At 38.3% G+C, this 13,520-nt stretch overlaps 1 protein-coding gene across 1 annotated transcript; it reads right to left on the bottom strand.

The window, feature by feature from the left end:
- Nucleotides 1–2,482: 2,482 nt before the first annotated feature.
- kctd7 (potassium channel tetramerization domain containing 7) lies at nucleotides 2,483–13,329 on the bottom strand. Its single transcript, XM_074671724.1, has 4 exons — nucleotides 12,735–13,329; nucleotides 10,258–10,427; nucleotides 6,599–6,777; nucleotides 2,483–5,300 (listed from the first exon to the last, which is right to left on the bottom strand). Exons 1-4 carry the CDS (start codon nucleotides 13,038–13,040, stop codon nucleotides 4,924–4,926), a joined length of 1,032 nt encoding a protein of 343 aa, XP_074527825.1. The 5' UTR covers nucleotides 13,041–13,329; the 3' UTR covers nucleotides 2,483–4,923.
- Between the last annotated feature and the right edge of the window lie 191 nt (nucleotides 13,330–13,520).

The raw sequence follows: 13,520 nt of genomic DNA, 5'->3' as shown, positions 1-13,520 counted from the left end.
ATTGCAGTTAACTCAAACTAATAAAAACTAGAAAAGAAAACAAAAACGATAAGTTAACCATAAGTGTATCTTGTGTTCATTAAACTAACTCAAACTAACTAAAATTATAGACAAAATTTCCTTAGTTATAGTTTCTGACAATATTAATAGCCTTTAGAATTGTAAATAATCCGACACATTTTCCCAACCAATTTTAAGACCGTTTTCGGCAGTTGTCAGTGCCATACGGCACCATCATACTGACGTACTGGGACGTGCTTGTTTAATGCACTGACTGCTGACATAGTGCTCTATGCTGCGACAAAACGTAGGGGAGCAATGAATCAGATCATCTGTAATAGTTTCATTGCATGTGAGTCTGACTTTATTGTTACAGAGTCCAAGTTTCTAGTTATTAAAGCTCATATTTTGTTGTTTTACATAATTTATGTTTATATTATTTTTTGTGTTGAAGGCAGCAGCCAACAGTTCAGTATCAGCATTGACTGAGCAGTGAGCACTATGATGGACTTGAAAATAAACAGTATGACAAAATATTTACTCTGACCTTTTTGAATCCTGCACCTGGTGAATAAGGTATGAAAAAACTAAAACTAAACTGAAACTAAACTAAAACTAAACTAAAACTAAAACTAAGCCTTGTTGCAAAAATCAAAACTAAATAAAAACTAGAATGCCCGCTCTAAAACTAATTAAAACTAAACTGTAATGGAAAAAAAATGTCAAAACTAAGTAAAACTAAACTATAATGACAAATCCAAAACTATTATAATCTGGAGCCATAATTTCCCATAAAATGCACATCATGTGAATCAGAGAGAAGTATTTCACCCTCTGCTGGAGAAAAGTAGTAACTTATTTCCAATCAGGTTTATAAACCGAGACCGAAATTAAGAATTTGAATTTAAAAATAAAATGACTTTTTGACAAATAATCACGATTTTGATATTGTCAAACAAAGAATCCAGATTTATCGATTTTCAATCCCCCTACCCTACATTTCTGTATGGGGTTTGAAAGTTTTCTTCACCAATGTGTGAGTTTTCTGTGAGTAATCCAGCTTCCAGGTAGCCTTGACATGACCTTCCAAACAGGACAGAAGGTAAAGTGGTTGTAGAGCAGCAGGTTCCAACTGTGTGAGATCTGATGACTGCAAATTTTATTTATCCTTGTGATCTATTCTTGACTTCTGAGATGATTCTAGACCACACACAAACAAAAAAAGTTCACGAGTACTCCCATTATATCACTACAAGAAAACTTCAAGAGTCTGTATTTGATGAGGCCTTAGCAGAGGTAGGGATGACATCTGCCCACTGGAGATAAAAACATAATGAACTGAGGGGGTGTTAAATTTAGCTAAGGGATGGAAATCTACCATATTCCCTCAGCAATTTGAGAAAAGAGAGGGAAAAAAACTTTTTTTCTGTGTAAAATTCCCTTATAGCCTCATTAAATGGTTCTGAAATTTAAGTATTAGCTCTTATTCTTTCTCGGCATGCATGCACGTAATACAAATACATGCAACTAATTTAAAGTCTGCGTGTTCTTCAAATACATGACCACGTTATTTGTAATAGTGTTAAAGTTTTCAACCTCCAGGTAGATTGTCGCTCCAAAACTGACTGCATGATTCCTACTGCTGCAGATAAAACCAGTCTTACTTTTATCATTACTATAATTATATAAGTGTTAGTCTTTGAGCTGCTTAACTCTCGATGCTATAATTAGTATCTTTACTCCCCCTTATGTTATGAGTATTAAACCTTTTAAAGGTAATAGACCTATGACTGCACTATCATCAACCTTCCTACCGTCACCAATACTTTTCTGTAAATACTGATATTACAAACAGATTTACCATCATTTGCAATTGAGCACATTGATTTTATTTGTACATGCCGTGCACACTTTCTACCCTTGTTTCTTGATATAAACAAGACTTTTTAAATGAATAAAGCCCAATGAATCTACTCAGGGGTGAATTTATTGTTGTAATAACTGAAGTTTTAGGCATGAACTACATTGGTGTAAACAGAGATCAGCACCATGGAGAGCTCCTGGGATCAACAATCCTGTTACATGAGAGCTTAAATGTCAAACAAAAATGTTAATTGAACTCATTTCTGTTTCTCTGTTTCCTTTGTGCATTTTTGTTTGTTTCTAAATGATATCTAACCCTCTTATTGTTCAAATTACTTTATACAGAACGCTCATTTTTCTATTTACCAGTTGGATGAGTTGATGAAATCATCTGTCAGCTCATGGGGCTGGTGTTGAGAGCTGCTGATGGTCTGCTTGACTTCGAGGCCTGCCAAGTCATCACTGAAGGCTATCAGCCAATTTATAATCCCAAGACCTGTAAACAAACACACTCTTTGTGTTCAAGAGGTTGAGTTTTATACTAATAGAGGAACACATTGAAGAAAGCATTAAACAATTATTTTTAATTTGAACATAAACAATAGAAATGACATTTCATTTTCTCTATCAATAAACTAAATACATGGTCTATGGCTTCCTAGAAGCTAGGAAAACTGATAAATAAAATAAACAGTAGAAAAGAAAGAACAAATTGCATACATAACTGTAAATAAGGATTAGCAGAAGGAACAACGTTACATCTCTGCTGCAAATCTGTTCAAATTAAGCATATTGTCTTTCTTCAGAAAGATTTAAGAAATGATGCCAGCGCTGTGTAACAGATTGGATGGAGTTTAAAATCTTCAACTTTCACTTGAGGTACAACAAAATATAAATATATTTATATATATATAGATTGGTTACAATCACAAGGTGCTCTAACGTCATTATCAAGTACAGTAGGACAAAACATATAACTTAGCTTTGACACTCATCACAGCTTTAGTGAACTTCTTAAACTGTGGATGGTTGGTGTTAACTCAGAAAAGTTATGGAAGTTGTTTGACTCAGCATTAGGTTCAATGTCAAACATTGAAATTACATCTACAAACAAAGAATGAGCATGTAAACAACAGAATTTCTCTTAAAACATCTGCAAATGTGCATAAGAGTTTGAAAACGTTAGCTACTTTCAACCCCCTGCAACAGCTGACATTAACTTACTGAGTAAAATAAGAAACACCACCAAACCATTTCCAAACACTCTTCTAAAGGTTGCATAATTAAAATATACTCTGTGTATCCAAAGGAACAGGCTCACAGTAATTCTGCACCCTGAAAACAAAACTTAGTCCTAGAAAATACACAATTTACTACCTTTTACTTACTTACAATATGTAACATCGACTGCACAGTCATTTCTTTGACCACGTGGCTCTAAAAACGTATTCATCATGTGCTGATCCAAATTGGGGCAAAGCTTCACTCATACATAAGCTATGAAAAAGTTCATGTATTAATAAGAAAAAGCAGTAACAGATATATAAAACCTTACATGAGAATGAATATAGGGAGACTTCTTCTGAAACAATCATCTCAGACTGAGCTCTTTTTGCACATTCAGATGAGAAACTTAACACTGTCTCTCTCTTCATCGACTGCACTTCGATCATCTCTATTTTCAGCCACAGTGCCGCTCTGGAGGTTCAGGTGTTGTTCACTCACAGTCCAACACAGTCACTGTAGCTACACTCTGCAAGTTTCAAATAGAAAAATAGATTTAAATAAAGACACTTTGGGTCAAGGTATCAGCATACCTAAAGTTACATAACTGTAACCTTTAGACGAGTGAAAAACAGTTTTCTTCAAGACATGAAGTTGAGTTCTTAAGCAAAGCATAGGTTCAATATACTCAGCATACTTGGTCTGGCAGAGCAGACAGTCCTAAGACTGCTTTGCTGGTCTGAAAATGCATTCTGGGTAATCACATCACAAGCTGGTAACACAAGATACAAACATAACAAACCACCTACGGTTGTGATGTTAGGAATGATGAGTTAATGCTACACATTGAGTGAGTAGGAAAATTCATTTTCAGAGCAGGAAGTGGTGCTGTTTTTGGTTTTCATCTTCTTCTGTGCCAAAACTCAAAAGTTTAAAAAGCATGAATGTCTAAAATAATTCTTTAAAAATGTTTGGATTTCTCAACAACCCAGTTAGAATAAAATCACACATGTGCAGATGGACTGATGCAATAACTGCACACACGTTTCTTTAACGTGGGTGAATGTAACAAATAATTAATGGCAGCTCTCTGCCTATGCTTCTCGCAGCTACATTGTTTAGTGTTGACCTTTTGAGCAGCTGTTTCTCCAATATCAGATAATCCAACTACAGATGTTCAGATTCTGATTGAAGCCAATCTGTATGGTCTGATGCGGACGTTTCCTAACAGTGTGCTTCAGCTTTGTGTTTCACCCATTTCCAACAAATAAAGATATCCTGTTTTAATCTTCTGTCAGCAAAATTTACAAAATGGCTGACCTCTGTGTCTTTTTCCTTTGCCTCACAGGTAACTACAATGAGTGTAAGTGGGCTATGAGTGATGTTAAAACCAGACTAAGAACAAACAGTACTGAGGGTCAAACCATTGTATGAAAATACAACTAGAGAAAATGTACATCTTCATACTTAGTCATGGAGCTCTAAATAGAAACTTTAAACCCACTGAACAGCAGCATTTTTCTGCCCTCCTAGCAAAAACTTTTAGGTTTGTTTATAACTCACATGCACCAGTGGACATCAGCAAACAGGATTTTAGTGTTTTCTTGGACCTGGATTCAAAGTGTTGGTTTAATTTTTTAAGTGTTTTTCAATTCAACAAGAAGGAGAAAGATTATAGATTATAGATTAAGAAAGCAAAGGATAAATTCAGCGTATAATTTAAAGGGCATGTCAGTAGAAAATCTCAGCGTCTTGAATAGAAAACCAACATTAGGCAAGTTTTAGTAAAAACTGATCAACAACCTTCTTGCTTTTTGGTCCAATCACACTCCAGCTTCACCACCATGTGATCTTAAACTCATAGATGGGCCTCTTGCAGTAATAATGGTTGATAAGGTGTTTGTCACAGACCCCAATGCACTGCTGCTCTGCTGTGATACCACGTTCTGCCAGGTCGCTGACGATGCAGTGCAGCAGGTCATAAACATCTGCCACCGCTTCCCAAGGTCCGAAGGAAACGTCCACCTCGCAGTGATGCTCAAAGAGCTTGGCCTCACTGTCTGAGCGCTCAAAACGCAAAGAGTTAAAGAGAGGACGCTCATATGGCGTAATCGGCATCTCTTCTTTGTAGACACAGATCTTCAATTTGGCAAACCGTGCCTTTTTCTGCATCGCCCTCAGTTTGGCAATCTCCATGATGCGCTCCAGATTCTCTGGAAGGGAAACAGTCACATTGTTTGATTCAGTCTTTGAATACTGGATAAAAACTGATATATTTGTTTTTCTAGAATCATGGAAAAGCCATCTCATAAAATGTCCTTTGTGCTTTCACAGAAAAAAAGAAAAAGTTCCCAGTGTGAAGTTCTGCAATTCGTATTATCATGCAGCATCTGATTTAACAGACTGTGAACATCTTTTCTCATCTGAGCATTTTCCTGCTAAAAATGCTGAATGTTGGTTTAGATTAGATAGAAAGTTAACAAACAAGAGCTTTCAAATTTTTTGATATTTTTCCACAGCAGCATTTAGAAGAAAACATACAAGGGATCCAGATATGAACCAAGCTCTAACTTTCTATGAATAATGCCTTCACTGACAATGCTTACTGGTTTAGCCCATATACACTTTTTATTTAAGTGTACTTTTGCCCTTACTGCAGTGACAATGCAAATTTCCCTGTTGTGGGACTAATTAAGAGATTTCTTTTCTTATTACAGTAAAGTTAATTTGTCACCTAAACTCATACAATTTGAGCTCTTTGGACCAGATAATACAAAGTTATTATGTTCAAGAATAGAATAGAATAGAAAAGAATAGAAAATACTTTATTTATCCCCGAGGGGAAATTCAGGAGTCACCGCAGCATTTAAGAAAACAAAAGTAAGAAAGAGTATAGAAAGTGCAAAAATGTCCATAAGAAATTAGATGACGACATCCCGTCCACCACTCGTCCACCATTCTCCAAGAGGTGCACCTGCTGACCACAACTCACTGCCATCAAATTAAAATACACCTGCTGTATTGGATTGGTGCTTTCCAGATTCCACCTGCTGGTTTAAGTGTGTCTTTGTGAGCGTGAGAGGCAGAGTTAATGTTAGCTGGTGTCTCCAAGCATTTGACAGGTTTCACATGCTGCTGCCCTGTAGATAAAGACACCATCGGCCAACAAGTCTGGCAGGAAAAGTGCCAAATAATTGTTTTTTAGCTATACATATATATAGCTATACTCAAACGACTTAGAGAAAACAGAGTAAAGCAGTATTCAGGCTGTTTTCATTTAAAAAAAAACAGCCAGGCTGTGCTGCAGGTTGGCATTGACACTCTGTCTCATAATGCATGATCATATAGAGAGCTAAAAAAAAGTCAAAAATTCTAGATTCTAATTTAGGTTTTTGGGTTATGCTCTGGATGTTTTTGTGTTGCATGTTCTGTAAAATTAAGAGCTCAAGTCTGATTGTTGTTCCACACATTTACCACTATAGTCAGATTGTTTTCCAGATTTGATTTTTACCTCTGTAGTAGGGCAGCAGGTCAAGGAATGCTTGTCTGACTTTCTCCCCTGTGAGCGGCTGAATATCCTCCAGGCTGTCCAGCAGCGGGCCAATTGAGTAATACTGAGCCTCCCTGTGCACTGCACGGACTCGGTCCCTGTGAGGAAGCTCGCCCTCTCTGAGGAAGTTCAGGATGTCCCTTTGAACAGAAAAAGAATCACTTGAACAAATTGTAAAAAAAAAAACAATCTTCTTACCTAAGAAAGGCCAGATGGCCAGGATCCTAGAGCCTTCAGGCAGCACTGAAAACAGACATGACTCTGTAGTGGAGGTCACTGCATGGGTTTAAAATCACCTTCAAAGGTAAGGGGGAATCAAAAATGGGTAATTATTCTAAGTGAAAGACCCAGAAACTGGTTTCCTTGGTTCCCAAACATTTACACAGCGGCATTACAAGGAGAGGTCATGCAACACTTCTCAAAATGTGTTACTGGCATCAAATTTAAAACAAGTACCAAATCTCTCCGGGTCCACCAAAAAACATCATTTGTTTGTTACAGACTTCACATAAAAGGAATGTTTTTCCTCAATAATTATTTTTTAATACCTGTGTTCTTTTCCGTCAAGTCACTGTCTGCTCATCTTTATTCATCTGTATATCAATATCTGAATCTAGCCTCTCATTTCTTCTCAGCAGTAAGTGAAAGTATCCACAGAGCTACTGAAGCCAGACTCAGACTCCCCTCATGAATGCGGCCAATTAAGTGGATTTTATTCTACTCTGCAGCAGAACCTGGCAGGCCTGTAAACAAAGAAAATGAAATGAATGCAGAAAAATACCCAGCAGTCCTGGAGGAGAGCTGCTACAGTGAAAAACACAGCAGCAACTTGGAAGAAGATTTATTCTCCAACAAAACAATAGCTCCAGAAACATAAAGTTGGCATAAATCACCAGTATTTAAGTCTCAAATGAAAAAAAAACTTTGTCTAAGTATACCTGCAGTATATAGATGTATATCCTGTGAGTTTTCTATCTCTTGTACAGTCAGATCCTCCTTTATAAACCTCTACTGCACAGACACACACAGGGGCATATACTGAGAACTGACCTTCCTAACCTCAACCCACTTCTTACATAAGCCCTACATTCTGACTCTGCATGCTGTTGCTTTTGAGGCACACAGGAGACGGAAAAGTTGGTCCGTTTTAGACGGGACTCAAAATATCTCTTGAAATCTTGTGTTGAAGCCGCAGTCACCAGAGGATCAGGCTCTCTAACTTTGGTGATCCTCTGACTTGTTTTCAAGTACAGTTTTCTTGAAGTCTTCTTTTTTATGCTGCACCCCCACTGGAATGTTTTTCAGCTAAGTAACTCCTGACTTGCTCAAAACACTGGTGGTAAAAGAACAAGCCTGGGTGACAAAGTACATTACAGCACTGCGCCATTACTTAACAACAGAACATAAGGGAAAAACAACTCATTAGGGGCCCTGGCCTCAAGTAAATGTTGGCTTATCTTCTCCTACGACAATGTACAAGGCCTGAGGAGAGTTCAAAAGCACATTAAAACATATTCTTATTAACGAGGCTATTTTTTTTCTCTTACTGACCTATTACCATGTGTTCAAAGATATCTTTTTGACACATTTCTTCGCAAGAGTTGTTTCCATTTCTTTGGCTGTATATAACTTTGGTTTCTGAGTTTGATGTATACTTTTTGAAGGTGTCTGATAGTCTTGGTGGTGGTAGATACCCAGGTGAACGAAACAGGTTTAGAAATAAGTAGGTGCACAAATAAAGGAGTAAACATAAATGGGGAGGGGCATTGTGCTGTCAACAGGAGGCATCTCCTGATTTGTTATTGTGAGCGCGATTAAGCATGCTAATGCTAGCCAGGGTTGCATTGTGACTGAGTGATAAACAAAGGCTGTTTTTCAAACCTCCTACTACACTAGCAGTGGCTACTATTTTGGCTGAAATTCAGTATAGGCATTATGCGAAAACTTGCGAAATCTGCAGTATGCCAAAAATCCCCAGATGTCCTACTGATCTGGGTAAATTTCTCAGTATGGGAACCACCATGAGAGACCAGTCTACCTGGAATGCTGTTTCCCACAACGCACAGTGCCACTGCTGTTTGTCTAGGTGGGTGGCAGGTTTTGGTGAATTACCCCCATCTACTGGAATGAGTCAGCATTGTAACTACAATACAACAACACTAAAGCTAGACAGTTTGTGTGGCACAAGTAAAGTGATGCAGTAGAAACAATGTTGTCACTTCCAATTATAAAAGAGGTGTTTACTCCTACAAATTCATTAAAGCCCATATAAACCACTAACATGCCTTTTTAAACCATACATGGATAGTATGGAACTGTTTTTTAAATCAACTGTAAAAATTAAAAGTCAATCCTTTCCTAGATTCATTTTTAATAAACGATATAACTTGTGGTGTAAGATTAAAAATCAAACATGATGATTCTACTGTGATATGATTGACGAAATAACTATAATATCAAGACCTTCCCGTTGTTTGTTTCGTACATTAATAATGAAGGCAAAAAGGCAAAAAAAACATCACCTGCAGCTCTGCTTTGAAAACCAGAGTAGCATACTACAAAACAGACCCAACAGGACAGTCATACTACATTCAAAAACAGCAGGCAGTATGCAGTGCCCACTACATACTACATTCAAGTTTAGTATGTGGTAGACAGTTTGGAAAACAGCCAAACACTGATTGTGACATCACTACCTTAGACAGCCACAGGGACAAACCCAACAGGTCATTATTTTTAATTAGCTGCACCTTTTCAGTCAGTTTCTGCTTCATTTCTGCCACATTTTCACACCTACACCACAGAGGACAACATCTCAGAGTAACCACAGACCATTAACCAACTTACAATACACAGACCTCAGTGGAAGTCAAAGCTAAGCTGCGTACATCATCATTTTTTCCCCTTATAGGTTTGTTTCCAAAACAAGGTATATATGTCAGCAGATAAAGGACAAAATCAGATAGAAATAGATATGTAAATAAGTTTAACAGCACCAGCAGAAGGCAGACAGAACATTTTTGCAGCAAATTCCTGACTCAGAAAAACCTTCTGTCAAAATGTAATGAGTTGTCATCGCCAGCTTCTTAGGACTCAACAGATTGAAGCATGAGCTTTATTCAGGAGCCAAATGTTTTCTCTCAGTTAATAATTCCCTATACATGCAGTAAACTCTCATCTATGTATGGAAGCAAAAAAGAGACATAACTATTTGAATTTAAACAGCCAACAGATTTTAATTACTGAAATAAAAACACCTCTGAATTAATAACATTAAATTATTAGTGATTTTTTTGGATTTAAATTTTGAAGAGGTGAATTCAGGACAAAAAAATCAGATACATGGATTTCATAGAAAAATAATTAAATGCAATGAATTCAGAGGTGTTTTTATTTCAGTAATTAAAATTAAGTGGCTGTTAAAATTTAAATAGTCATGTCTCTTTTATACTTCCATATCTATGTTTCAGCCACGCTCCTCAGGCCAGTCTCTTGAACTATTTTTGACGGTAATGATGTGTTTTTGTCAGTCAAATCAGTTACAGATCTACTGACCATGTCTCACAGAGTGACCTGCTCCCTGGTTTTGGAAAGCTCCGCTAACACACAGTACTGCTCACCCAAAATAAGTTCCATCCCGATCGATAAAGTAGCGTCCGTCAGCGTCCTGTGGGATGTAATGACGCCCGCTGAACATGGCTGCCAACATGGTGTCCTCGAATCGCCGCAGCGTGGAGAGGCGAGTGGTGAAGTATGTGCCCCCAACATTCAGAGAGATGACCTCTGGAAACTTTACAACGAGAACAAACATTTAACAAACAAATGACAAGAATAGAAAGATCGCAGCTGCCTTGAGGCTGTACTGCTCTTTATGAAGCCAAAGCTTAAAAAATCAGATAGATCGAAATGTCTTACGTTTGTTTTTTCACACATTACTTTCTGAAAACATCTGCTGCTCTGCCTCTTTTTTGAAACCCCTCACCCCCTCACGTGACTCACTTTTTGTCTTACTCTGTCAAAAGTGATTCACTTTTTATCCTGCACTGATTTTCAATTTAAACATGTTCTATTTGCAGAGGTCCTTATACCATTTCTCCTCCTTAATTGGATTGTTTAGTCTGATGCCATGTATCAACTAATAGTAGTTTATCTTTTAATCTTGTTTATTTACAGTTGGAAGATTTAATTGACCCCAATTTAAATTGATGTTGCTGAGGTTTAGCTGGCCCTGTCAGACTTTTTTTTTATGTTGTAAATTTTGATTTTATGATGCCTTTTCATGAAATAGTAAAATTGGTTCTATATGGTACAGTTAACCCCAATCTCCCTCATGTAGTAGTTCATACAGGACGCGTGTTGGCTGTGTTAGAGTGAGCAGTGAGTCAGACGTGTGTCTTGTACTTTAAAAAATCAAGAGAATAGAACAGGGGTAGGCAACCTAGGGCATGCCACAGCTGGCACATGAGGCTATTTATGTTGGTATGCAGAGAATAATTACAGGGAGGCAGAGGACAAAACAAATAAATAAATAAAAACAAAACTATTGTATTGTCTTATTTTAAACACCTCCCAAGAAAATGAGCACATTATGAATGTTGTTGTGTCAAAATTTAGCAAATAATGTTGAATAATAAATTCAAATCATGCAAACAAGTGCTTAAGTGTGACTTGCAAGTGCGTCAATGCAACTCTCTTGGGAGGTCAGTCTGCTAGCTTGCAATCACATCCATTTCTTGGTTTTAACAGGGCAAACAAACCAAGTTCCAGTTGTTCTTTCCAACATAGTATGGTATGTAGGATATCAATTGTGCAACTTCGTTGGGGACCAAACTAGAAGCAACGTTAGCAAAGTATGCTAAACAGAGCAACACATTAAAACTTACTGTTAAAAACCAGGCAACGGAGGGAAGTTATACCTTTTCCCAAAGCATAGCAAAGCATGGAAAACCATTCGCTGACAGGGAATACATGAAGGAGACTTTCCTATCGACTTCCAAGGATTTAATGAAAGAAGCAAGTACCGGCACTTTGGGCATGAGTGTTTTTTAAAGTGACATGAGTCATGGAAAAGGTTGCCTACCCCTGGAATAGAAGGATCACCAATTATTTGTGAGCCATTTGTTTACCTCCACTAAAAACTCCAGAAAAATGACATGGTCTTTTTTTTCTTTTGGCTGTGAATGGAATGTTTCATCTAAGCACAACAAATATATTGTACAAGCACTGGTGGAGTGCTTTTTAAAGATAACATCAGGTTACGGTAAGTATTTCTTCTTGTGCCATCTCCCTCTTCCTTTGCTCCCATCATTGTGCCCCTCCAACTGCCCATCTGATGTGTGTGTTAATATCTTTTTTTGTAACAAGATCTTCTTAACACCTGAAAACATTCTCTGATATTTCTAAAAACAAAGTCATATACTTTTTCCAGGTACCCTGTTTTATGTTTATATGACACCACTGTTCATCTATCAGAGACACTGAGAGTGTTCTGCTGTCTATCTTGGCCAGGACGACCACTTGTTGAAAGTGAACACACAATCATAAGGGCGGATGGCTGGTTTCTCTATCAATGTAAAAAAGATCATAGTAGAAATCCAATGGGCAAAATTACACCCAAAACAATGATTGGATATTCAAATGGCTGTGAAACAGCTTGGAGAAGATATATGTATGTTAATCTGAGTTTTTAAAAAACAGCCATGACTTGACTGTCACACAGCAGAAATAAGAGGATTACTCTGCTGTAGCCATGTTGTGTACATCAATGAGAAGGCTATACTGTGAGTACCATGTTCATCAACAGGAGTCAGCTGACACAACTGGCAGTCAATTATCAGCTCAACTGATCTCTGACCCCTGCATAAGCAGTCATACAGCAGACTTACGTTATAATAATAACGTTTGGTTAAAGCTGTCCGCTATACATATAAGTTAACCTGGTTGGCATCAACTCTAGTGTTATTAGTCCATATCTTTATGTTTACCGAAATGTAATGCAAAGCACAATCCCTGCAAAATCTTTATTTGTTTAGTCTGGTGTTTGATAGCTTGTTGAGGCTATTTTCAGGGGATTTTCCAGCTCAGTGAGGCGGCCTACCTCCTGCTCTTGTGCATTCAGTGAGGACCGGAGCGGGTTGCTGAGAGCAAAGTTAGGGGCTGGGGAGGCCGGCTTCCTGTACTCGTCCTCCGCAGAGTCCGAGCTGGACATGGCATCGCCCGGTTTCTCGGTGTCACTCGCGGCCGAGAATACCACCATCACTCTGGGTAGGGGCAGAGTCCGTCTCTCCTGAATGAACCTCCTCACCCGTGTAGTAGCGGCGGGCAGCGGGCTGAAGGACAGAGACTGGCGATCTCTGCTGCAGCCATCGGAACCGTTGGAACCGCTTGAGCCATTCTGCTGCATGCGCGCGGAGAGCCAACCGTCGGCACAAATTTAGGGGATGGTGGCTCGAGCCTCAGCACCGCTCAGCACACGACTGCTAGTAAACACAACAACAACGTAGGATGGGGCAGGGGTGGGGCGCGAGCAGCTTCTGAAACACACCCCGCCTTCAGAATGAAAGCGGAAGGAGGTCAATTCCGCCTTCAAATGTCAACACTTCAGAAAACAAAGGTTCACCGAACATTTGGTCCGAGCTGTCAAATTAGCAGCAGCTAAGCCTGGGCCCGTGCAGTCTTCGGTCATACGTGCTCTGACGTGACAGGAGTGAGCACCGTCATCACGTCAAGAAGTGATTTTGTTAGCGAGAGAAACTATGAAGTATAGAAGTTTTCGGTCACTTTAGAAAAGAAAAACGTGAAACTTCTCATGATTAAAATGAATAATAGAAAATGAGAAATTTAAGCGTTAAAACGGCAACACATAAACCACTATTATTCAACT

This window comes from Halichoeres trimaculatus, unplaced genomic scaffold (genome assembly GCF_033239565.1).
Source record: "Halichoeres trimaculatus isolate MK-OKI-2021-1 unplaced genomic scaffold, fHalTri1.1 fHalTri1_scaffold_6, whole genome shotgun sequence".
NCBI classification, from domain to species: domain Eukaryota; kingdom Metazoa; phylum Chordata; class Actinopteri; order Labriformes; family Labridae; genus Halichoeres; species Halichoeres trimaculatus.
This window is presented reverse-complemented; position numbering and strand designations above follow the sequence as displayed.

What these genes read in the sequence shown, in the direction of transcription:
- kctd7 (XM_074671724.1), bottom strand. Translation starts at nt 13,040, where the DNA reads ATGCAGCAGAATGGCTCAAGCGGTTCCAACGGTTCCGATGGCTGCAGC. An exon ending in TGAATGCACAAGAGCAGGAG is followed by an intron (nt 10,428 to 12,734) that starts GTAGGCCGCCTC and finishes CTCGTTGTAAAG; the next exon opens with TTTCCAGAGGTCATCTCTCT. An exon ending in CCTGCTGCCCTACTACAGAG is followed by an intron (nt 5,301 to 6,598) that starts GTAAAAATCAAA and finishes TTTCCCTTCCAG; the next exon opens with AGAATCTGGAGCGCATCATG.